Source organism: Jaculus jaculus, chromosome 12, assembly GCF_020740685.1.
Source record: "Jaculus jaculus isolate mJacJac1 chromosome 12, mJacJac1.mat.Y.cur, whole genome shotgun sequence".
Taxonomy (NCBI): Eukaryota; Metazoa; Chordata; class Mammalia; order Rodentia; family Dipodidae; genus Jaculus; species Jaculus jaculus.
Window position 1 is genome coordinate 52,365,693 of NC_059113.1, and position 24,944 is coordinate 52,390,636.

Genomic DNA, 24,944 nt, shown 5'->3' on the forward strand with positions numbered 1-24,944 from the left:
GGACATGAAGACGTACACACACACACACACACACACACACACACACACACACACACAGAGTGGGAAGAGAACAGAACATCACTATAGTAGCAAATGCTGTTTGTTGGCTGACTTTGTGGGGCCAGGGCTACCAGCATCCTCCAACCGCTGCCCCCTCCTGCCTCTCCCCGGCTCACTGCACAGAAAGCTCAGTTTCACCATCTGCTGGGATGTGGAATGAAGTCACGATCCCAGACCTAGGAAGGGGATACAGCCAAGGATGCTGGGCTCCCCATATCCCTCCCTCTCACTGCTTGAGTCTGCTGCCAGCTAAGACCTAGACTTCTGTGTGTCCATGCCAAGGGCATTTTGGCTGTTCTACAACCTTCCCACACCTCTGCCAGCACCAGGCTTCTGCCTCTGGCCCCTCCCCTGCTTCTGCTCGTGACTGTGCCAGGTTTCAGTTGCTGTGGCTGAGCTTGTAGAGTTTTGGCTTTCTGCTTCTGGCCTGGGAAGATGCTCAGGGCTGTCCTCGGGAGGAGACACCTGTTTCACCCAGGATCCAGGGAAGGAATAAAAGATAGCTCAGACTAGTGAAGCCAAGCATGGCAGTCACTTCATGTTCTAATCCTATGGAAAGCCTGGAACAGAGGTGTGATCACCCCTAATTATCTGTAGCTTTGACTTCTGTGGTCTTAGCAACCAGTGGTCAAATACACATACAAAATAATAAATGGAAAATTCCAGAACTCAACAATTCTTAAGTCTTAAATATGGTTAATTCCGAGTAGCACGATAAGGTTTCTCTCTGCTATACCTGGGACGTGAGTCATCCTTTCATCTGTTATATCCATGCTATATAAACTACCCTTCTATCAACCATTCTCTAACCATCTGGGTTCTCAGATCATCAATGCTATGTGTGTGAGAGACCATACTTATATAATTTTTATTCTAGTATGTAGTTATAATCATTTTATTTATCAGTTGTTATTGATCTATTTGTAACTATGGCTAATTTATAAGTTAAGCTTTATTTTTATCACATATATGTATGTATGCATACATATCAGAATATATATATCATTACTCTGTGATTTTAAGCATCCACGGGGGTTCTTAAAATATAGTTATCCTGTAGATAAGAGAGGACCATAGTACTTGGATGGTTTCATTTGGCAGGCAAAGGAAAGGAACATAGAGATGGAGAAACTGAGATTACAAAGCTGGGAAGGGGTGGAGGATGAACTTGGACCCACATTTGTGACTTCAACGCCCAAACCCCATTTCCCTTAGAGCACCCCTTTCAAGGAGGCTGTCTTGAGACCCATGATGAATGACAGTGGGGAGTAGGTAGCAGATCGCTCTGCGGATAAGGTCTGACTTGACTCCTAGTGGAGGACGTCTTGTTCACACCATTTCCTCCTTCATTCCTCCTGTCAACCCAGGAGGCTACACTCGTCATCTTTTGCTGGTGAAAAAGCTCTTGACCAAATCAATAAATGGCCATTATTTATCTGTAGTCTTGTGGTTAGCAGATGGCTGAGCCAGGATTTGAGCTCAGTATCACTGGGGAGCTCTCTGCCCTGCCTCCTGTAGACCTGGTGCAGCCTTCCTTCCTTGTATCCCTCACAGGGGCCTCTTTCTCACTGATACCAGGCCAGGAGGAGATGACATCCTGGAATCAGGCCTGAGTGTGCAGCCAGAGCCAGTCAGCTTTGCCCTGGTGGTGTTTGTAGTGGCCCTGCCTGTTCAGACTCCCTTGGGTGGGATTGGGGCTATGCTGCTGATAGCTTGGGCTGCCATACCACAGGCAATGTGTGGGCTCCTCTCCCAGTCAAAATCCGAGGGAGAGTGGGTCAGGGGCCTAGCAGAAGGGAGGGATGGGCCTCCTGGGCTGTGTGCTTCATTCCCATGCTACAAATGTCAGCAGCCCACGAGATGAGGCCACAGGGGCTATGAAGCAATTACCTTCCATTTCCCTTGTTGAGTGTCTTCAAAAAGACATTTCAGATCCAACATCTGGGCTTCATTTCAAAATGACTGCACTTTGGAGGGTGTCCATGAGATAGGACAATCAATGGGCTGATAACTACTGGAGCTGGGCATGGGGACATGAGGCTCTTGCTAAGAGCCTCTACTGTTGTAAGAGTTTTTTGTCTCTCACTATACAGTATTTTTGAAAGGCATTTCAGGTATTCTCTGGCCTGGCTACAAATTGCTTTGGGTCTCAGCTCACTTGTGGACTAGGCCAGTCCCCTCCACAACAGAAAGCACACTGGGAAAGCAGATCCTGGGTCCCAATCCAGATTCTGCTGCCTACTGGCTGTGTGACCTTGGTGGGCTACTCTGCCTGCCTCTGTGAGCCTGAGTGTCCTCTGCTCTACAGTCGGGATGGGTGTCAACCTCATACAGGTGCAAGGACAGGTGGCTTGTCCTTTGCACAGCACCTGTTCCAGATTCCACTTGGGAATCTAAGGCAGTGTGAGCAACACAGGCTTCAATCTGATGCTGCCGAGGTCTGCCACCGATGACCTGCAGAAGCTAGGCTCCGCATTCGGAGAGAGTAAGATACCACACTAAAACCCTGTGGACCTTCAGAGCAAGAGATGTCTTTGTGGTGGGACAGATGCTTGATGAGCAAGGCAGGTTCCGAGCTGTGGAGCAGAAAGACACTTGAGCTGGATCTTACAGGCTGGGGAACGTCTCCTGTGCAGAAATGGAGGTGGGGGAGGAGAATTAGAGGAGAAAGGATCGACAGACAGAGCAGGAAAAGGCAGGAATGGAAATGGCAACCTGCAGGGTGTGGGGCAGAGTTAAGATGTCTGCTAGGCCTGGTGGTCATGCCCCTGACCCCCATACTAGGGAGGATCATGAGTTCAAGGCCAGCCTGGACTATAGAGTGGAATCCTGTCTGTGGTGATTTGATTCAGGTGACCCCCATAAACTTAGGCATTCTGATTGCTAGATTCCCCAGCTGATGGAGATTTGGGAACTAATGCATCCTGGAGGTGGTGTATTGTTGGGGGCAGGCTTATGGGTGTTATAGCCAGTTTCCCCATGCCAGTGTTTGGCACACTCTCCTGTGCCTGTTGTCCACCTTATGTTGGCCAGGGGTTATATCCACCCTCTGCTCATGCCATCATTTTCCCTGCCATTGTGGAGCTTCCTCTCATGTCTATAAGCCAAAATAAACCTCCTCCCCCCACAAACTGCTCTTGGTTGGGTGATGTCTGCCCGCAGTACGAACCTGACTGCAACATTGTCTTACAAGACCAAACCAAGAAGAAATAAAAACAACATGACGTCCAAGATAATCTCCAGTTCTCCAAGCCCTCTGCCTGGTGACAGTGGAGTGAGGCTCTGATAGCTGCCCAGTGGCTGCCCTGGGCCTACCACCTCCCTTGTGCAGGGTGGACACCTTTCTTCCCACTTCCCTCTTTTCTTATAGGTCTGCTTGAAGCATTCCGTGCCCATCCCATCTCCCCTGTGCTTATAAGCATAAGGGCCATACCTCCTCATCCTATAGAGTGGTCCCTCTGTGGAGTTTCTAATAAAGACACAATTCCTTCCACAATCACGTCCCCAGCACCCGTTGCAGTTCCAGGCTTTGAAGAGATAGCACCGAACAAGGCTCCTTATGGTCATGAAGCTTCTAGTTGCTGAAAGCACTTGTTTTCCAAGTTATAGAGACGTTGTCTGGGTGGCATTCAGAAGAGCCAGGGATGCTTCTTTGGTGAGAAGTTTCAAGATGGCACACACACACGCTTGCTTTATTTTTGGAATGGAAACTCTGTGTGAGCCAGGGATTGTCTTCCTGGTTCATAGTTGTATCCCCAGCCACAGATCAGAGCCTGCCACTTGGTAAATGCTCAGTAAGGTGGGCAGAATACAGCTGCATGGTTGGGGAGCATTGGCATTGGTACCTTAAGGGAAGCTGACTTATTGATTTATATTAGTGTACACTTGTACAAAAGGTTGGGTTTCATTATGGCATTCCATACATATGTGTCATATGCGTTGATCATTTCTTACCACCTTCTGTTCATCCCTGCCTCCTTTTGTTTCTCTTCTTCTTCCCAAATAGCTTTTCTTCTGCTTTCATGTCTTTTTTAAAAAATCTGCCTATGAGAGAAAACATGTGACATTTGTCTTTGTGATACTGTCTTATTTCACTTAACATGATGATTTCCAGTTCCATTCATTTTCTTGAAAATGTTATAATTTCATTCTTTATGGCTAAATAAAAAATTCATGGTTGTAAATACATCACCTTTTCTTTATCTGTTCATATGCTCATGGGGACCTAGGCTGGTTCTGGAACTTGACCACTGTTAACAGAGCTGTACTAAGCATCGTGTGAGGGAAAGAGAAATACATTTTTAGGGAACAAAATTAAACACCTCTAGATTAGTATTTACTATGATGATTTGATTTCTAGGTGAGAGAAAAAGAGAGAATTCTGTTTGGCATCAGGCATGGAGCATTGAGTCTGCTTTGCACTGTGGTCTACACAAACTGCCTGTATATAAAGTCAAGGAAAAGGCGCGCTCAGTAGACATCCCAAACAATAAGTAGATAAATACATAAGCAAGACATGCAACTTTGCCTCACCCCTTCATATTGGGGTGTCATGGGTTTTCTGGCTGCTGCCCCTCCACCCTGCTCACACCACTAAAAATAGCTTCCAGTGCACCCCTGGGAGGGTGCCATCTGCTTCCTGACAGGCCTTGATGATCCAGATGGCCAGCATGTCAGTTCTCATCCATCTAGACAGGACGTCACCCAGCTACCCATCCCCACAGGCTCCCTTCAGTCATTGCTGGCTACTGATGCCTTGAGTTCCGGGTGGGTTTCTGGTCCTAGCCATGGGCCCCTGGCTTGAAGGCACAGCACTCTGGTGAGGAGCCTTCCCTTTAGAGCAGTGAGAGATGAACAGGCACGGACTATCCCATTCATTCAGGGTAGGGCATTGAACATCTATCTACTCTGCAGGGCTGTGAGAAAGTTAGCGTCCCTGTAATGGAGGACTCCTCCCAGCTCCTCGCTTACATGAAGTTTCCAGAACTTTTAGAAGCATCCTCTTGTCCTTCTCCTTATCATGGAGACCATAGGACACCCATTGGGCACCAGATTCTTGCTGAGCCCAACATCTCTCTTACTTTTCTCCTGACCGATGTTTCCCAAGGGTCGTGCCATCTCCTTAGGGTGCTATGCTCCTGGAGACCCAAACCTCTTCTCCCCTGGCATCTGCTGTCCCTGCCAGAATGAATTGCCTCCCTATCTCCATGAAAGCAGAATGATGTCACCTTACCCTGGACCTCTGGAGATACCACAGACCTTTAGGGACTGTCTCCCTGGGAAAGGGTGTTGCCTCCTCTAATCCCCTTCTTGATCCTAGAAGATCAAATTGGAGGGTGATTTGCACTTTTGGATGTACAATGAGTCCCCCATCCAAGGTGTGTGAGATATTTAAACCTTACTCATGTTTAGGCTTCTCCCTGTTAAAATCACTCTCTTTCTGAGATGGAGACCACTTGAATTGGATGACCTCTAGCATCCTTCTCATCTTCTGAGGCTCATGGTCCATGAATGGTATGCTGCCATCAAGTTGTGGCCACCTGAGGCTGCTCTCTGATGTTCTGGTCAAGCCCCAGGCTGGTGTGTGTGATGGACTGGGTCAGTGCATCTTTCTTCAGTTTTATACCCAGCATAACCCCTTAATTCAACACATCAGCTTAATAACAGGCGACACAATGATGCTAGCATTTTAAGGGTCACTTCTAAGTGCAGTTCGTCGAAATGGTACGGCTCATTATCTTTCTCACTGACATTTTGCTAACCTCCATCATGGTGACTAAGAACTCCAAGAGAAAAAAAATCTCTTGTGTTTAGATTTTAGCTGCTAGATCTTTGACCTCTGGAACATCCTGACTTCTTCATGCCACCTCTATAATTTCCCCTTAAACTTCAGCTTTTCCCTGTGTAGGCACTGTGGGCTAAGCTTGACCATGTCTGTTCAAACATCTGTTCAGGTTTGTGACAGCCGTTTATTTAGCCTTGTGTGCATTGCCTCGTCTGCATGGAGTCGTGTTCCCAGGGGATTCCTTACGGGACACAGCTGCTAGGCACAGTGGGGGGCAGCTGGCTACAGTAGGAAATTCTGACATTGCAAGTGGGATAGCTGGCGGGGAATATTTCAGAGCATTAATCTTGGAGTCAGGGGTCTTAGGTTATGCCCTGCTCCATCACTTGCTGGCTGTGTGGTCTTGGGCAAGTCACAGAAAATTCAGAGCCACTGTTTGTCTCTACAGTGGTAATTCTTGAAGATTATTATAGGATTAAAGAGAAGACAAAGACCTTTCCATAATAAAACTACTCACTCAACAAATTTGGAGTAGATACTGGCTTCCTCAAACTGATGATGCTTATTGCAAACAGCATCCTGAGTGCTTCCTCTGAGAGAGACCAGGAGCAAGAGAAGATGTCCACTCTGCCACCTCTATTCACCATCATACTGTAGATTTTAGCCAAAGCAGAAGGTTGGGGAAAAATGAAAGATATTAAGCTGAAAAAAGTAAAGCTGTCTGTATTTGCAGATGACATAAATTTGTATTTTATACAACAAATCCTGAGAATCCACTAAAGCCTATCCAAACTAATAAATGAAGCCAGCAAGATGGCAGGGTGCAATGCCTACATACAAATAGTGAACAATCCAGAAGTGAAATTGAGAAATTCTATTTACAATAGCCTAAAATAATAAAGAGGAATATATTTAACAAAAGAAGTGCAAAACCTACATTTTGAAAATGTTAAACATTGTTTAAATAAGTGAGAATAGATCTAACTAGATGGAGAGACATGCCATGTTCATGGACTGGAAGAATTAATATTGAAATGACTGTACTCCCCCAACTGATCGACAGACTCAATGCAATCCCCATCAAGATTAAAGCTTGCTTTTTCTGCAGAAATTGGCACACTGATCCTAAAATTTACACGAGAATATAAGAGAAGATCTAGAGTAGCCAAAACAATATTAAAAATAAAAATTTGAGAGCTGGTAGCTCTCAATTTCAAAACTTACTACAAAGCTAACAAGATTGTACAGTACTGGTATCATGATAGACATATAGACGTGACAGATAGTTGAATAGAAGTAAGAGAGCAAAACAGATCTCTACATTCATGGCCAATTAAGTTTTGACAAGGAAGCTGAGACAGTTTAGTGTAGAAAGAACAGTCTTCAACAATAGCACTGAGTCAACTGATACCCGCATACTGAAGAATGAAGTTGGGCCACTTACATAATCAACGTAAGTGGAAGTGTTAACATACGAAAATCTGAAGGTAAAAAAGTAAATTTTCATGATACTGAGCTAAGCAAGCTTTAAATATTTTTGTTGTTTTTGTTTTTTTGTTTTTTTGGGGTAGGGTCTCACTCTGGCTCAGGCTGACCTGGAATTCACTATGTATTCTCAGGGTGGCCTTGAACTCATGGCGATCCTCCTACCTCTGCCTCCCGAATGCTGGGATTAAAGGCGTGCGCCACCACGCCCGGCTCTTAAAATTTTTTATTTTTATTTATTTATTTTGAGGGGGGGGGGAATGGGCGCACCAGATCTTCAGCTGCTGCAAATGAACTCCAGATGCATGCACCACCTTGTGCACATGTATGACATTGTGTGCTTGTATCACTGTGCGCCTGGCTTATGTGGGACCTGGAGATTTGAACATGAGTTCTTAGGCTTCTTAGGCAGGCAAGCATTTTAACTGCTAAGCCATCTCTCCAGCCCTTAACAAGCTTTTGATATGAGCCCAAAACATAAGCAACAAAAGAAAAATGTAGGGCTGAGTGATGACTTTGCAGTTAAGGCACTTGATTACTAAAGCCTAAGGACCAGGTTTGATTCTCCAGTAGCCGTGTAAAGCCAGATGCTCAAAGTGGCACATGCATCTGGAGTTCATTTGCAGTGGCTAGAGGCCCTTGCATGCCCATTTTCTCTCTCTCTCTCTCTCTCTCTCTCTCTCTCTCTCTATATATATATATATATATATATATATATACATACACACATATCTTTAATTTTAACAAAAGAAAAAAGTAAACTTCATTAAAGCTGAAAGCTATTTGCTTGTTTATGGCTCTGGAGATGAAACTTGGGCCTTGTGCATGCTAGGAGAGCTCTGTTCTGCTGAGTTATAACCTTAGCACTTTTTCCACTTTTGATTTTGAGACCAGGTCTCACTATGTTTCCCAGGCTAACCTTGAATTCAACTCTGTAGCTCATGTTATCTTTGAATTTTCCACCCTCCTGCCTCAGCTCCAGAGTAGCTATGATTACAGGTCTGTGACACTAGGATTGGCTTAAAGTTTCTGATCCTTTTCCTTTTGAATCAAACAGCACCATCATGAAGGGGAAAAACACTGGGAAGATAGTTCAGTTGGCAAAGTGTCTGCCTTGCAAGCATGAGGACTTAAGTTTGATCCCCAGGACCCACATAAGGACATCAGAGATGGAGGTCACCCATGAAATCCCAGCCCTGGGGAGGTGGAGACAGGCAGGTTCCTGGGCTCACTGGCCAGCTGGTATAGACCAACTGGTGAGCTCCAGGCAACTGACAGATCCGGTCTCAAAGGAGGAGGATGATGTTCCTGAGGATGATGCCCAGGGCTGTCTTCTGGGCTCCAAATGCACACTCACACATGTGCACATGCCCCCTCCATATTTGCACCACACACCTGAACATGCACTTACATACATACATATAGATGGGGAAATGCAGCCCATAGAATGGGATGATACTTGCAAATCAGTTATTTGATAACAGATCACTGTGCAGAATACATAAAGAAAGATGACTTAAGCTAGCACTCAGGAGCCTAAGAGAGGAGGATGGAAAGTTGAAGGCTAGCCTGTGCTACATAGAAAGTTGTAGACCAGGCTGAGCCACTTATTGAGACACTGAAAACCAAAACCAGAAAGACTCAAGACTGAGAAAAGGCTCTACATATGTGTTTCTTCAAAGAAGACGAACACGTGACTTCTAAGTGCATGGCAAATGTTCAGCATCACAGCTGTTAGAGGAAGGAAAACAAAAAACCCAACAGGGGCTGGAGAGATGGCTTAGCGGTTAAGCGCTTGCCTGTGAAGCGTAAGGACCCCGGTTCAAGGCTCGGTTCCCCAGGTCCCACGTTAGCCAGATGCACAAGGGGGCGTACGCATCTGGAGTTCGTTTGCAGAGGCTGGAAGCCCTGGCGTGCCCATTCTCTCTCTCTCCCTCTATCTATCTTTCTCTCTGTGTCTGTCGCTCTCAAATAAATAAATAAATAAATAATTTAAAAAAAAACAAACCAACAGGATACCTGCAAGCCCCACCCACAGAGGGTCACATGGTGCAGCTGCTTTGGAGACAGCCTGTGGGTTCAGAAAAGTCTTTGAACCCCAAACCCTAGGTCTGTGTCTATTTTGTAATCAAAGAATTGAATAAAATAAGACTGAGAAGGATAATTATTAAACTTTATTGAGGGAAGTACAGAACCAAGGAAAGATACATGGCTTGAGATCCCACATGGAGGGCCTGGGAAAACCCTGGAGAAAAAAGAAAGAAAAGAAAGTTCAGCTGGAGGGGGTGAAGAGTCCATGTGAAGAGTAAGGGCTAGGGGGCTGTCCCCCAGCTCAGAACTGGGCTAAGCCAAGGAGGAACTCACCAGTAGCTGGAAGGTCAGGAGAGGTCAGGCAACACACAGAGCTTGCCCTGCCCTTGCAAATGTATTTATAATCTTATGGTGGTGGGCCCTACCTTCTGGCTCAGCTTGCCTGAGGGACAGCTGATTGGTTTGGTCTAGGGGCTGTCTCTGGAAGACACTAGCCATGATGCCAAATTGTGGGGGGCTGAACTTGACCAACCATAATGTTAGGATTAGGAGAGATCTCCCTCCCAGAAGGGGTCAGGATTGTTTGGGAAAAAACAGGTCTGGGGAACCAGGCAAGAGATAAGAAGTCAGATCATCCTTTGATTTCTAGCAACTGCCTTTTAACTTTCAAGGGTCACTCTAACTGCCTAAAAGAGCTATCTGACTCCCTCTCATTTCCTTCAGGTTAAACAGATTTACCACATGACCCAGCACTTCTGCTCTTGGGTATATGACTGAGAGAAATGGGAACTTGGCTGTAAAATATTTGTAAGTGGATGCTTATAAATGTCCAAGAAGCAGAAACACAGCTGAATGGACCAATGAAATGCAGTGTGATCCCCTGCTTTATCTTGAGGAGACATGTTCCCAGACGCCAGTGGATGCTGGAGACTTTTGATAGTACCCAGTCCCGTCACTACTCCTGATCCCTGTGTCCTGCAGCTTTATGAGTCCCAGAGTTCACCTATCTGTCCACATGTTCACGGGGCCTCCTGTATGTCACTGTTCTTGCACATGGAACTATCGTTAAGTAAAATAAGGGTTTCCTGAATGCGAGCACTGTGGTCCTGTGCCAGGGGGGTCTGACAACTGGGAGGCTACGAGGTGACTAATAAGCTGGCAGCATATACCGTGAGGACATGCTGCCTCAAGGTAAGAGGCGGGTCTTGGGCAGATCTGGGTGGGAAAGGCACACAATTTCATGCTTGTGAAATCGGCTACTCTGACTGGTATGGATGTTTTCATTTCTTGAATTTTTTATTGACTATTTTCAGATTGTAGCTGAACACAAGTAACGAAAGCTGCAGAATGGGGACTTTACCCTCTCCCACCTCTCTCTCTCTCTCTCTCTCTCTCTTTATGAGAGCAAGAGAGAAAGAGAATTAAGGAGGGAGAGAGAATCAGCACACCAGGGCCTCTGGCCACTGAAGTCGAACTCCAGATTTGTGTGACATCTTGTGCACATGTGCAACTTTGCATGCTTACATCATCTTGTGCATCTGGCTTACATGGGACCTGGAGAGTTGAACATGGCTTTGCAGGCAAGCGCTTTAACTGCTAAGCCATCTCTCCAGCCCCCACCTGCCTCTTTATGGGCAGAAGCTCTTCATAATTTCTCCTCTTTCCCTCTCCCAATCTAATAAAGTCTGTAGAAATAAAAAAAAAAAAAGAAATTGCAAAAGACAAAACAATGGAATATTATTCTGTAATAAAAAGCAAGGAAGTATTGGTACATGGTATCCATGGATATGCCTCAAAAACAATATGCTAAAGTAAAGCAGCCAGATACTGAAGGCCACATATGGGTTGATTCCATTTGTATGAAATGCCCAGACTAAGCAAATCTATGGAGACAGAAAACAGATGAGTTGCAGCCAAGGGCTAGGAGGGTTGGAGGAACCGAGGGTTGACTGCTAATCGGTACAATTTCTTTAGGGATGATGAAAATGGTCTGAAATTGAAGGAGGTGATGGTCATGCAACCTTGTGACTATACTGAGAATACACGAGAAACCACAGAATTGTACATTTTAAAAGAATGAATTATAGGCCATGTGAATTATATCTCAAGGAAACCATTACAGGGAAGAGAAAGCAAACTACCCAGGCATAAGTCTTACATGTGGTGGAGGAGCCAGGCGGGGTGGGAGCAGGGAGCCGTGGAGGGCAGCCCGCGTCCTGTCTTCTCAGGTCCAGGGGACGAGGCTGAGGGCCACACTATTCCATGGCCCTTCTAATTTCTTTTAAAATTAGTAAGAAAAAAATAAGCTTTTTTGTGGAGAAAATATTTGATATTTAATATATTCATCTTTATACCTATGTAGTTGTAAGGTATCATTTCTTTTTGAGACCGGGTCTTACTATTTAGCCCAGACAGGCCTCAGACTCTGGATTCTCCTTCCTCAGTCTCTCTAGTGCTAGAGATACAGTCACATGCTACCACATCTGACTGAATATAACTTGTGTGGATGGGCGGTACGTGTGGTATGGTAGGCATGTGTGGTGTGTACCCAATGTGTGTGTGCAGAGGACAGAGAAGAACCTCAGGTGTCCCCCTCCATCCCTCATCTACATGTTTCTTTGAGGCAGAATCTCTCACCAATTACAGAGCTTGAAATTTACAAGCCCCAGCAATTCCTGTGGCCTTGTGGGTCTTGGGTAGAAATGATATAAGCCAAAGAGGAGGCAACTCCTTGGCTGGGCCCTTACCACCATCTTAAGACCCTCTGTGATAGGATCCCTGCCTTTCTTGGCTTCATCTCCAGCTGCCTTTGTATGAACATGGTGGCTTGCAGGAGGCTCAGGAGCCAAAAGGTGTGTGTCACTAATCCCCTAGACATTTCTTACTGTAATTAAATTGACAATTAAGATTAGCCACCATTCATTCATTTGTTCAGATGTTCTTTTAACCAATATTTGTGGAGTACTCATTCTGTACTTCACATTGTTCTAGGTGTTAGCAGTGGTGGGGGAAGGGACATGAAGAGTGACCGACTGGGAGGGGGCCATTTGGAATTTTAAGTACTCTAAACAGAAAGGGCTTCCCTGAGAAGACAACATGTGAATGATGAGGGAGAGGAGAGTTGGCTACCCAGTTACCTGCAGAGGGTACTTCAGGTAGAGGAGGACACAGATACAAAGATCCCGAGGCAGGAGCTCCCTGAACATTCAAACAGCACCAGGGAGGCCTGGGCTGGGTGGTGGTCATGGGAAGGGATTCAAGGCTGGGAGAAGGTAGTCTTGGGCTTCCTCAGGCCCTTGTGATTATGCTTGTGCAGGAAGTGTTCTTAACCACTGATCTACCTCTCCAGCTCTGAAATGTACTTTTTTTAGGCAAGCCCAACAGACTGGCCTTTTTTTATTTATGAGGGGGGAGAATTGGTTCGCCAGGGCCTACTCCAGTCAAACTCCATATGCATGCACCCCCTTGTGTGCATGTGCAACCTTGTGCGCTTGCATCACTGAGCATCTGGCTTACAAGGAAACTGGAAAGTTGAACATGAGTCTTTAGGCTTCACAGGAAAGCACCTTAACTACTCAGCAATCTCTCCAGCCTTAAAATATATTATTTAAAAATTTTATTTTTATTTATTAATTTTTTAGAAAGAGAGAGGGAGAGAAAGGAGAGAGAGAGATAATAGGTGTGCCAGGGCTTCCAGCAGCTGCAAATGAACTCCAGATGCATGCGCAACCTTGTGCATCTGGTTTATGTGGGTCCTAGAGAATTTAATCTGGGTCCTTTGGCTTTGTAGGCAAGTGCCTTAACAACTAAGCCATCTATCCAGCTCCTGAAATATAATTTTTTAAATACTTATTTATTTTTATTTATTTACAGAGAAAGAAGGAGAGAGAGAGAGATTGAGAAAGAGAGAATGGTCTCGCCAGGGCCTCTAGCCAATGCAAACAAACTCCAGATGCGTGCATGCACCCCCTCGTGCATCTGGCTAACGTGGGTCCTGAGGAATTGAACCTGGGTCCTTTGGCTTTGCAGACAAACACTTTAACCGCTAAGCCATTCTTCCAGCCCTGAAATGTAATTTTTGATGTTGATTTACTCTAACTAAGAAGGGCCTGGGTTAGCAGAGTACATTTGGTCAATCACTGTGGCCCTGGTGCTGGTCTGAATTTGGCCACTCGCCACACCCCTTTACAGCTTTTGAGAAAACAATATACCTTTATAGAAAGTTTATAGTTCCAAGACCAGGCTGGGGAGGTAAGGAGTTGGGCTCACCACACATGTTCCTTGCACACTGGGCTGCAGGAAATCAGGGGTCAGGAAAGCTCCTCTTGGGTCGGGTTAGGGGCGTTGGTGATGGCTGGGCTCTAGAAGGGAACGGGCAGGAGCCACAAGCCTGAGTGTGCCCCATGTGCTTCATGTTCTGAAATTCTTCTTTTCTTTTCGAAGGTGAGAAATGTCGCAGCTTCATTGACCTGGCTCCAGCTTCAGAGAAAGGTAAGGGTAGCCCAGCCCCACCCCTAGGATCTGTCCCTTCCAGAGTGACTTTTCAGAGCAGTGGAGAAGTCTTCTTCAGCCTAGAGGTGCCTCTGGGAACTGAATATTCTGTCACAGGTCCTGGGCACGCTGCGAAGTTGTGGGGAAGGGGTAGCTGCCCTGGTGGCAGAGGCCATCTCAGAGAGCCATCAGGCACCCTAGGAAGACTGAGGTCAAGGAGCAAGATACCCTCTGTCTCTTAGCTGGCAGGAAGGAGTGAAGACTCCCCCACCTGAGCTGTTTCTGGCCTCCTCTGCCTGTTCAGGTTTCCCAGGACCATGTCTTGGCTGGTTGTATTGTGTTCATTTCTCCCACTGAATGCTAACCAGGCCCCACCTCGCTTAGCTTCCGAGGTCAGATGAGATTGGGCATGTTCACAGTGACGTGGCTGTCGGCTGCTCTGTCCGTTCCTGAAGTGCTTGCTTGTACACCTGAGAGCACCGGAGGCGCTGTCAGTGACTAGAGGCTGGTGGTCGCTGAGCAGTACTGGTGGCCCGGTGCCAGGCTCTGTCAGCTGAGAGACAGTCCTCAACCTCGTGACGAAGGGGCTGCTCCTCTCACAACCACCTGATGATGGGGAAACAGGCCCAGAGAGACTGAGTCACATCTTGCAAGCAGCAGACATTGCTGGGTTGAGACAAGACGTTGGCATACAGCTCAGACTGGCCTGGAACTTACAGTCCTCCTGCCTCACGCTCGCAGTTGCTGGGATGATAGGCATGTACTACTGGTTTCAATCCTAGACCCTTATGTGTGAAGCTGGTTGGGAAACACACCCCATAGTCCTCATCCAGCTCAATAACTCCTTCTGGCTTACGGGAAGCAGGGGCTGTGAGTGCATGCCCAGCACACATTTCCCTTGAAACGAGTGTGGACCTGGCCGGGCAGTGCCCTGTGTGCAAGTGGTCATGGGCCTGACCGGGCGGTGCCCTGTGCACAGCTGATGGATGAGCTGTGTGAGTGTGGGTCACCTGTGTATTCCTGTGATCAGGTAGGTCCCCGTGCACCTACATGTGCCTGTGAATGTTGTCAAGTGTGTATTCATGTGTGATGCCCATGCAAATCCGCACACATGTGTACCTGTGTACAATGGCAGGCATCTTGCCCCTGCCCCTCCTAGAAGGCCTTAGGCCTCTCTTCTGCTTCTCTGATGGGGACTGAGGGCCCCCAAGAGCTGCGTATTCTGTTTTATTGGTCCTGTGATGTGACTTTTAGGGCTTGGCGGCACACAGAAGACTGTCTGGTGCCATATATAAAGCTGTTTACAAGGAGGTCGGGTGGTTGGCTTTGCCACTGTGTGACAGAATGTTTTTTGTGTATTCGACTGCTTCTCAAACACTCCAGCTCTCCCTTGGGGCGGCAGCGTTAATTGGTGACAGCTGAGTGACTCCCCCAGCAGCTGCAGAATGCTCTTGGCTCCACCCACCTGCTCCTGTCTCTGTGCCCCACTCCATTTCACAGAGTAGGAGGCTGAGGTGCACAGGTAGAGCTGAGCCCCTTTACCTGGGGTGGGGTCTGGCTGGGGCTTTGTGCCCAGGTAATTTCTGACCCCCAGCATATAACTCCCTGTGTGACCTCCCTCCTGGAGTCCTCTGGTTGGCCCGATGTGACAGTAACCGGGACCCTAACACTGCTAGGCCTTTGTACACTACACCCTACTGTACACCTGACACCTTTCTTCACACACACTGATACATGCCACCTCCTATACAGATGAGGAAACTGAGGCACAGAGCAGTCACAGGAGGTAGGACTTGAATGTGGTTCTTTTGTTGTTTTGGGGGGGTACAGACAGGGTTTCATGTAGCCCAGGTTGGCCTCAAATTTGGCGGTATAGCTCGGGATGATCTTGAACTTCTGATCTTCTTGCCTCCACTGATTCTGGCTTTTGTTTATTTATTTATTTTTTGTTGTTCATTTTTTATTTATTTATTTGAGAGCGACAGACACAGAGAGAAAGACAGATAGAGGGAGAGAGAGAGAATGGGCGCGCCAGGGCTTCCAGCCTCTGCAAACGAACTCCAGACGCATGCGCCCCCTTGTGCATCTGGCTAAGGTGGGACCTGGGGAACCGAGCCTCGAACCGGGGTCCTTAGGCTTCACAGGCGAGCACTTAACCGCTAAGCCATCTCTCCAGCCCGATTCTGGCTTTTGTATGTTGTGTTCTAGTGTTTAAATCTGGGGGTCCTGGTAGAGCCCCTTCATCCTTCTTGAAGACCTCTGAGCTGAGGTCAGGCTAACAGATCTCCCCTTGCCTCTGTTACTAATCAGCTTTCTGTAACTACAACAAACACCTGAGATAATCAGCTTAAAAGATGAAACGTTTGGCTCACAGTTTCAGGAGTCCAGGCCTGGTTGGCCCGGCTGCTTTGGTCCTGTGGTGAAACAGAACATTCAGTGGGAGAATGGGTAGAGCAAAGCCTCTCACCTCATGGCAACCAGGAGGTGAGAGAAAACAAAAGACCAGAGTCCCACAGTCCCCTTCAAGGGCACACACTCAGTGACCAAAACCTCCCAGTAGACCTTGCCTCTTAAAGCTCTGCTACCTCCCACTAGGCTGAGCTGGAGACTAACCCTTTAACATCTGAGTCTTTGGGGGCAGTGATGTCCTGGCCCATCATGTGCACACTGTCAAGAATAGGTGCTCATCCCTTTTCTCTGCCATGTCTTGGCCTTGCCCACCCTCTCTTTGCCCCTGGCAAAGTATTCGTCCCCTGCTTCTCTTCACGCCGGGCATTGTCCTTGGTTTTCCTGGCCATTCAAGTTCTCTCTCCCACATGGGGTGTGTCATTTGCTTTACACCAATCTGGGCTACACGACTTAAATTTTACTTATTTATTTTGTGTGTACATGTCACAGAGCACAACTTTGAGGTCCTTACACCTCTTTTGAAGCACGGTCTCTCATTGCTATTCACTGCTCCATTTTGTGAACTTTTGGGTAATCTTCTTGTTTCCACCTCCCTTCTCTATGTGGGTGTCCTGGGATTACAGAAGCCCACCATAGCTTCGCATCTGGATTCAGGCATCCAGAGTTGAGCAGCAAGTGCTTTGCCCACTGACTCATCTCCCGGCCCCCATACCACCTTTTTTCATGTATGCCTTCCGGTATGTTCATTCATTATGTATCTGTTTAGTTATGGTGGAGGGGATGGGACTCAGGATTTCATGTATGTCAGGCAAGTGATCTACCACTGCATACTACTACACTGCAGCCCCAGAAGGATTTTTAAAATTTTATTTATTTATTTGAGAAAGAGAGAGAGAGTGAGGGACAGATAGAAAGACAGAGGATGGGTGCACCGGGGCCTGTAGCCACTGCAAATGAACTCCTGATGCATCTGGTCCTTCTGCATCTGGTTTATGTGGGTACTGAAGATTTGAGCCTGGGTCCTTAGGCTTTATAAGCAAGCACCTTAACCACTAAGCAATCTTTCTAGTCCCCAGAATGATTTTTTAAAAACATCCTTATATATTTATTTATTTGCAAGGAGAGAAAGAGAGAGAGAATGGACTTGCTAAAGCTTCTTGTCACAGCAGATGAAATCCAGACACATGTGCCACTTTATGCATCTGGCTTTATGTGAGTATTAGGGAATCAAACCCGGGTCATCAGGCTTTTGAAACAAGTACCTTAACTGCTAAGCTATCTCTCTAGCCCTAGGAAGATTTTTTTTTTTTTAATGTAGCTCAGACTGGTCTTGAACTCATGATTGTCCTGTCTCAGCCTCCTAAGTGCTTGGATTGCCAGTGAATGCCCCCACACCTGTACTGAAATGACCTTTTCTTTTTTTTAATGAGAGCTACAAAGCAAGAGCAAGAGAGAGAGAAAGAAAGAGAAAGAGCAAGAGCGAGAGAAAGAGAAAGAGAACTGGTATGCCAGGGCCTTAGCCACTGCAAAGGAACTCCCGATGCCTGTGCACTTTATGTGCATGTGCGCCAGATGCATCACCTTGTGCATCTGGCTTATGTGGGTTCTGTCTGGGGAATTGAACCTGGGTCCCAAGGCTTTGCAGGCAAGCACTTTAACTTCTAAGCCATCTCTCCAGCCCTGAGATGGTCTTTTTAAAACAACAACAAAAGAAACCTAAAAGAACCTTGGGTATTAGTTAGGGTTATCTAGAGAATAGAACTGATAGGATTAATATGTTTTGTAGGGAGTTTGTTAGATTGGCTTACACAATATGGGTGGGGCTGAGCAGTCCAACCATGGCTGTCTGCGGAGGGAGAGCAGGAGGGCTCAGTCCATAAGGCTGGATGCCTCAGCAGTCTCAATTTGGCTCTGAAAGCCTGGAGGATTTCTGAGAGCTGCTGGTCTTCAGTCCATGTTAGAAGGATGATGGAACTGGGTTCTGATGTCCAGGAAGGGTAGCAGTAACAGGGTAGGTGAACTCACAACTAAGTGGCATGAGCTAGGCAAAATGCCCTGCTTTGTCCTGGAACCTCTTTATATATATGCTGCAGCTGGAAGGGCTGCTCACTTTGGAGGAAGGTCTTCCTCTCTCTGTTAATCCTTTCTGGAAACTTCCTCCACAGACCTGCACAAGAGGTATGTCTCTTACTTGATTTCTGATCAGACAAAATGGACAATAGAACTTGACCATCCATATCTCATTGAAAACCTTCCCATGAGTCTCATCTCAGAGTAAAAGCCAGTGTCCTTACCGTGGACGCAAAGGTCCTGTGTGACTTGGTCCTATATCCAGATGTCACTTCCTGCCAGCACACCTCCTTCACCACAGTCCCACTCTGAAGCACTTGCGAAAGTTGATGTGCACCTCAGGGCCTTTCATATGCTGGTCCCTCTGCTGGAGCAATATTCTTCCAGAACTCTGAATACCACAATGTCACAGCTATACACATTTGTGGAAAAGTTAATAATACCTAAGCACGTAAACTAGAGGTGAAAGACTTATTCTAAACCCACCCTTTTATTTACCAACAATATTCTTCTTTATGAGTTTTTACAAAAATACACATACATTTCTGTAAGTACATATATGAAATCATAGTTTGCTTTTCCTTTTAATATATACAGCTTACCTTCTGTTCCCCTTTACCCTCCATTTTTTCAGGGGGGGGAAGGAGAGGAATGGTTTGAGCCAAGGCCTAGCACATGGCTAAGCACGTGCAGTACCACCCACACAGCTGCACCTCAGTCCTACCTTCAGTTTTTGCACTAATCCCTGTAATTGTCTATCACACGGACATTTTTAGCCAGATCCTAAGGCTGGATGCTCAGTCTGTGCCCTCTGCACTGTGAACATCACACATTCCAGCTAAATAACAGTAACCTGCAGGCATGGGGGTGCAAAGGGGCCTGAGGTTTAAATCCCTGGTCTCCATTAATTGTCCCTGCAAGGTTGCTGAGCGGTGACTGGGGTCCTCTGAGCGCAGGCCTCTGGTTCATCATAAGCCTCCAGGTGCGGCCCAGCCCAGAGCAGCCCTGGAAAGGCACAGTGATGCGCCCTTTGACCAAGGTCTGCACAGCAGACTACACCAGGCAAGGCAGGAGCCAAGAAAGGAGGCCCAAGAGGTTTGTGGAGGTGAGAACAAGTGTAGACACCCAGCCACTCCCACATTCTGTGACCTTGACTCTGAAAATGCCGTTCCACCTCTTCCTCCTCCAGGCCTCCCTGTATCAGACTCCAGTTATTTACTCACGGGGGTAATGTCCTGTTCTACCAGGTCATTGTGAGCAGCTAGAGGATCTTGAAGGCCTGTGTATCAGTCAGCAGTATCCACCGTAGTGCTGTATAATGTGCCATCCCACACCTCAGTGGCTTTCTCGCAAGAGTTTTTCTCTCTTACACATTATCTATGGGTTTTCTTGGGGTTTTGTGCAGGCTGACTTGGTTCCAGTATAGAGACTGGTCTCAAGTCTGCTCTGCACAAGTGTGTTCAGCATTGGGGGAGGGGTAGAAGGCAATGGAAGACCAGCATAGGAAGGAAACTGCACATGAAGCCATTGCTTGCACCACACCCACTGACACTGTTAGCCAGAGAAGTCTCAGGGCCCAGTCCAACTTCAGTGGGGCAAACAGAATGCTACCCTCATGGAGGCTGGGGGCAAAGCAATAACTGAACCCCCACCCCTTCCGTGAAGGCCTGGCCACAGGCCTCAGGGTGATTATGCTAGAAGCAATTTGGCTGGATTTCTAGGTGTGTGAGAGACTCGATTTGCTTGTCAACCTATTACCTGGTTATTGTCAGGTTATCTCTTTCAAGATATCCTCAATCACCAGATACCAATGGGACACGTGTGTGCCTGCCATGTTCACACAAAACTTTCAATGTGACAGGCATCTCCTGTGCACCAACTCTGAAGGAAGGTTTGGGTACATGTAAGAAGTACAAAGGGGCCGGGCGTGGTGGCGCATGCCTTTAATCCCAGCACTCAGGAGGCAGAGGTAGGAGGATCGCCGAGAGTTCGAGGCCACCCTGAGACTACATAGTGAATTCCAGGTCAGCCTGAGCCAGAGTGAGACCCTAACTCGAAAAACCAAAAAAAAAAAAAAAAAAAAAAAAAAAAATTCATTCTGCTGAAAAAAGAACTAGGGGAATCTCTTTTTTTGAGCGCCAGGGAAAGCCATGTGATGATTCTCACGTCAGATCAGGCAGTCCATGAAGATGTTTTGTTTCTTCCTTTCATTGTGTTAAGGATTTATGTTGAGCTGTTGGTCAAGGTGTGATGTGGGGACACTGTCAGTCTTGTTCCTCTATGACATTTGTTTCCATGGAGCCTTTTGACCTTCAGTCCTGGCTGGACTCAGTGATTGTCTAGGGCTGTTCTAGACAACCCCTTGAACTTGTTTTATTATTTCCTCCTCTCCTTCATGCTGACTCTCGGCTTCCTGGGTCCCCAGGCAATTTTCTTTCTGGCTTACTTCCTCTTTTGGGCCAGAAATACCTTCCCATAGCTTTCTGAGAGATATTGACTGCAATTATGCATCATAAAGGCATCCATATTCCTCCCTCACACTTCACTAAATGTTTGGCTAGGTATAAAATTCTAGGTTGAAAATAATTTTCCTACAGCATTTGATTTTCTGCGATCAAGCAGCTTCCAGGATTGCTGAGAAATCTAATGTCATTCTAATTCATTGCTGTGCCTGGCTTTTTCATGTCTTATTTTCTGTCCTTATACTTAAATTTCCCATTTTCACTTTTACTTAGTCCTGAAATATTTACTCATCTTTTACTTTTCAGCAATTCTATCTTTAAAAAATTGTACAGTCACATTTTTAATTTTAAGTGGTTTTTCTTGTTACATGAATGTTTCTTTTTATAGTCTCTTGCCTATAAGATATTAAGCACAATATGTTCTTTTTCTCTGACCTTTAAAACATTTTCTTCTGTTTCCTTTTATGTCTCTGTTTATTACAAGTTCTTTAGCTTATTTTATCTTAATTTTGATTTCTACCTTTTCTATTGTACATATATGAAGTTAAAATTTATTTATTTATTATTATTATTTGTGTGTGTGTGTGTGTGTGTGTGTGCGTGCGTGCGTGCGTGTGTATACACAGACCACTATGCATGTGTGGAGGTCAGCGGACAACTTTAAGATGTTGTTCCTCTCCTTCCACCTTATTTGAGTCAGGGTCTCTCTTGTTGTTGCTTTGCCATTGGGAAGCCAGAGTAGCTGGCCCACGAGCTTTGGGATTCTCCTGACCCTGCCTCTGATTGTCATTGGTGCACTGGGATTACAGCTGCACACACCTCTCTGCATTCAGCTTTATGTGGGTGCTAGGGATCTGAACCCTGGTTGGAAAGCTAGTGGAACAAACACCTTTAACTGCTGAGTCATCTCCCCAACCTCTTATTTATTATTTTAGAGAGGGTCTCACTACACAGCTCAGACTGGCCTTGAACTCATGACACCCCTGCCTCAGTGTCCTAAGTCCTGGTATCACAAGAACAGAATTCTTATTGGAGAGCAAACCAAGAGTAGTGGCTTCCTATGCCCCGCTGCCTCTCGTGTGCTCTAGAAATTTCCTCCAGCTGTTGAGGCCACCTCCTGGGTGAGCCCTCAGGCCTTCTGTTTCCTGTGGAAATCTCTAGACCTCTCACTTCATGGCCCACAGCACTTGCTCCCACGTCCAGACCAGACAATTATCTGCAACTCTTCCCTCTCCAAACACAGTAATGGGACAGACATCATGTCTTTTGACTCTGGAGTACCTTGTACATGGCTTTCCTCCTGGATTATTCCCTGACCACTTAACATGTTGCCTGGACTCCAGGCTGCACTGCTTAACACCCATCTGCACCCACAGAATTCCCCAGAGTGGGGGTACAAACATCATGTAAGTGCTCAGAGCAGCAGAGGTGTTGAGCTGGAGGCAGACTTACAAGAACACTCATGTGCGACTCCATCTGGACTCTGGGAAACATGGAGCACTAACCTATGTTAGGGGGCAGGTGAGACAGGGGTCTGTCCTCTTCCTCTGTCCAGATCTCACACACCTGACCAGCTGATGGCACCCCACATGACCCTTGCATGTGTCTGTATGTGTGCTACACATCAGTAGACAGGAGCAGGCTTTCTCCACTTAATTCTAAATTGTCTTTCTAACACAAAAATCTGATTGCCTCAAGCCCCCGATTCAAAAACTTCCAAGGCTGCCACGCCTACTGGAAGCATTGGAATGTGGCATTTTCATTCATGGCCAGCCACATTCTGTCTTTTCCTACTGTCCTTAACCTGAACCCTGCACTCTGGTCCTGACTATCTATGACATGTGCTTCCCAGACCCTCAGCATCTCTCTTGCTGCTGTGCCTCATTCACCTTGCTCATGCCCTGCCTGCCTTGCAAGCTTCTACTCGTCCACCAGAACCCATCATAGACATGGCCTGCTTTACAAAGCCACCCTGGGCCCTCAGTGGCAGTCTGTTAGCACCCAGTGCCCTGCCTTGAGGCCATCCCATCCACCATGCCCACACTCCCTGAGGACAGGCACTGTGTCTTGTTCTCTGTGGCTCCTGCTCTCCACATGGAGTTGACACACAGCACGAATTTGTACAGGCTTGTTGAATGAACAAAGGGAGTGTGTGGGGTAGGGCATCGTGGACATTGGGGGATCCACTTGGGTTTCAGACCCTGGAACTAGTTTCTGCAGCCTGGGGCTGTTTTCACCCACTGGGCTGAGCTGTTTTAAGTTGCCCCTCTTTCTTGTCCCTGTTGCCAGTGAGCTGCGAAGTAGACAATGATCTGTGTGAAGCCTCTTCCAAGCTTGTCTATTTCATTTGTTTCATATTTCAGGGACATGTAACTGCATGGCAGGCTCAGCGGCAGCAACCTGAGTCTGAGGCCACTTGTTTCTCAGCTCAGCTGGCTCCTATAATAGTTTCTTGTTCTCTCAACCTCTCTGTTTTCTGCCCGAATCGATTCACAATTCTGCTGCTCACTTAATCTATTTAGTACATTCTATTGATTTATGTCATAGAACCGGTGTGTGTTAGATCAGAACATGCTGAGAGGCAAGAGTGGAGTCAACTCTGGAACTGCCCAAACTGCCATCGGAGCTACCCTGGGGTCATGCCGGGTGCTGTGCGTTCATGCAGCATGGTCCCTTCCTCCTGCCTGGGGGTCTCTCCATCAACCTGCCCTATGCTGTCTTTGTCTTTGTCTCAGGCCACTTACTCAGGCTCTGTGCTCTCAAGGGACCAGGCATGGTCCTAGGCCCAGGCCAGCACAATGGGAGGTCAGATTCTTTCCACCCCCACCACAGGCAGAGAGGTAGGAGAGCCTCTATGGAGGCCCACTTGTCTACTAGCCCCACCTAACACCTTGGTTCCAAGGAGCTGTCACTGTAACTCGTGTGTGGGTGGTGTAGTTACCTGATAGTGGCCCCAGTCCCTCAGAGACCCTCCCTCCAGTGATCACTTCCCTGCCATTCTCCAAATACAGCAGAAAGCCAGGGGTAGTGACACACACCTGTTATCCTAGCATTTAGGAGGCTGAGTCAGGAGGATCATGAGTTCCAGGCTAGCATGGGTGACATTGTGAGATTGTTGAGAGAAGGGAAAGAGAGAGAGAGAGAGGCAGAGAGAGAATAAGAGAGGAGAGGAGAGGAGAGGAGAGGAGAGGAGAAGAGAAGAGGAGAGGAGAGGAGAGGAGAGGAGAGGAGAGGAGAGGAGAGGAGAGGAGAGGAGAGGAGAGGAAGGGAGGGGAAGGCAGGGGAAGAGAGGAACAGAGAGGTGAAGAGAGGAGAGGAGAGGTGCTAGCCTAGTCCATTTGTGTCCTGAGGCAGCCCACCCCAGCCTTGCTTTCAGAAGCAGGCTGCCTTGTCCTGTGTGCTCCTGGCCTCACACCCATAGTCATGTCTCTATGCCAGGCTGTGTGCCAGGAGCTGGAACAATGAGGGGAATCCCTCACCCCCAGTACCTAGGAGCCTACCCCATGGGAGGGATGTCAGATGAGGGGACGAAGTACCAGTAGGTTGCATGGAGCAGGACAATACAGGAAGGAGTGGAGTTCCTTCTCAGGCCTCAGGTGTCGGGAGAAATGATCCTGTAAGATGAACAGCTCTGCAAAAGGGAAGAGGCATCCGTCACACTGAGCAATGGCAGACCCTCAGTGGATGTCTCAAGTGATGGCTCAAGGGCGTGCGACCCACATAGCTACTCAGTGCCCTGCACAGAGGGCTCAGTAGGTAGCTCAGGCATGGAAGGAAGGGAGAGCGCAGAGAGGTAAGGTACTGCTCAAGGTAACACAGCACACCTGGTCAAAGTCAGCTGACTCTCCTAGGTGCTGAGGTATTTTACACAGTGTCTGTGTGCCCTGCCACAGGCAACTCCCCCGAGCCTCAGGTCCACCAGTAACCTCTCAGCTCCCCAGTTCCGAAGGGCCTGCTGTGCCACATCCTTTCCTGAAGTTGTGCGTTCTCTAATTATGGACTCCTATTAACCGTAAGCCTGGTGGAGGACTGCTCCGAGATCACAACATCTAATAATTGCTTTAGTTGCTTTACTTCCAATTACTCAAGATTATCTTTCCAGGTAATTAGGTATCCGGGCAGCTTTGCCCGCTCACCCTCTCGAAGAGCGT

General features: G+C 47.1%; 1 protein-coding gene across 2 annotated transcripts in view; it reads left to right on the top strand.

Moving 5' to 3' along the window:
- Gsg1l (GSG1 like) overlaps positions 1 to 24,944 on the top strand; it is a 233,133-nt gene that overhangs the window by 77,898 nt on the left and 130,291 nt on the right. For both annotated transcript variants that reach the window (XM_004668358.2, XM_045131932.1), the window contains exon 2: positions 13,805 to 13,852. In XM_004668358.2, the coding sequence (XP_004668415.1) occupies positions 13,805 to 13,852 (48 nt within the window). The remainder of the gene's footprint in view (positions 1 to 13,804; positions 13,853 to 24,944) is intronic.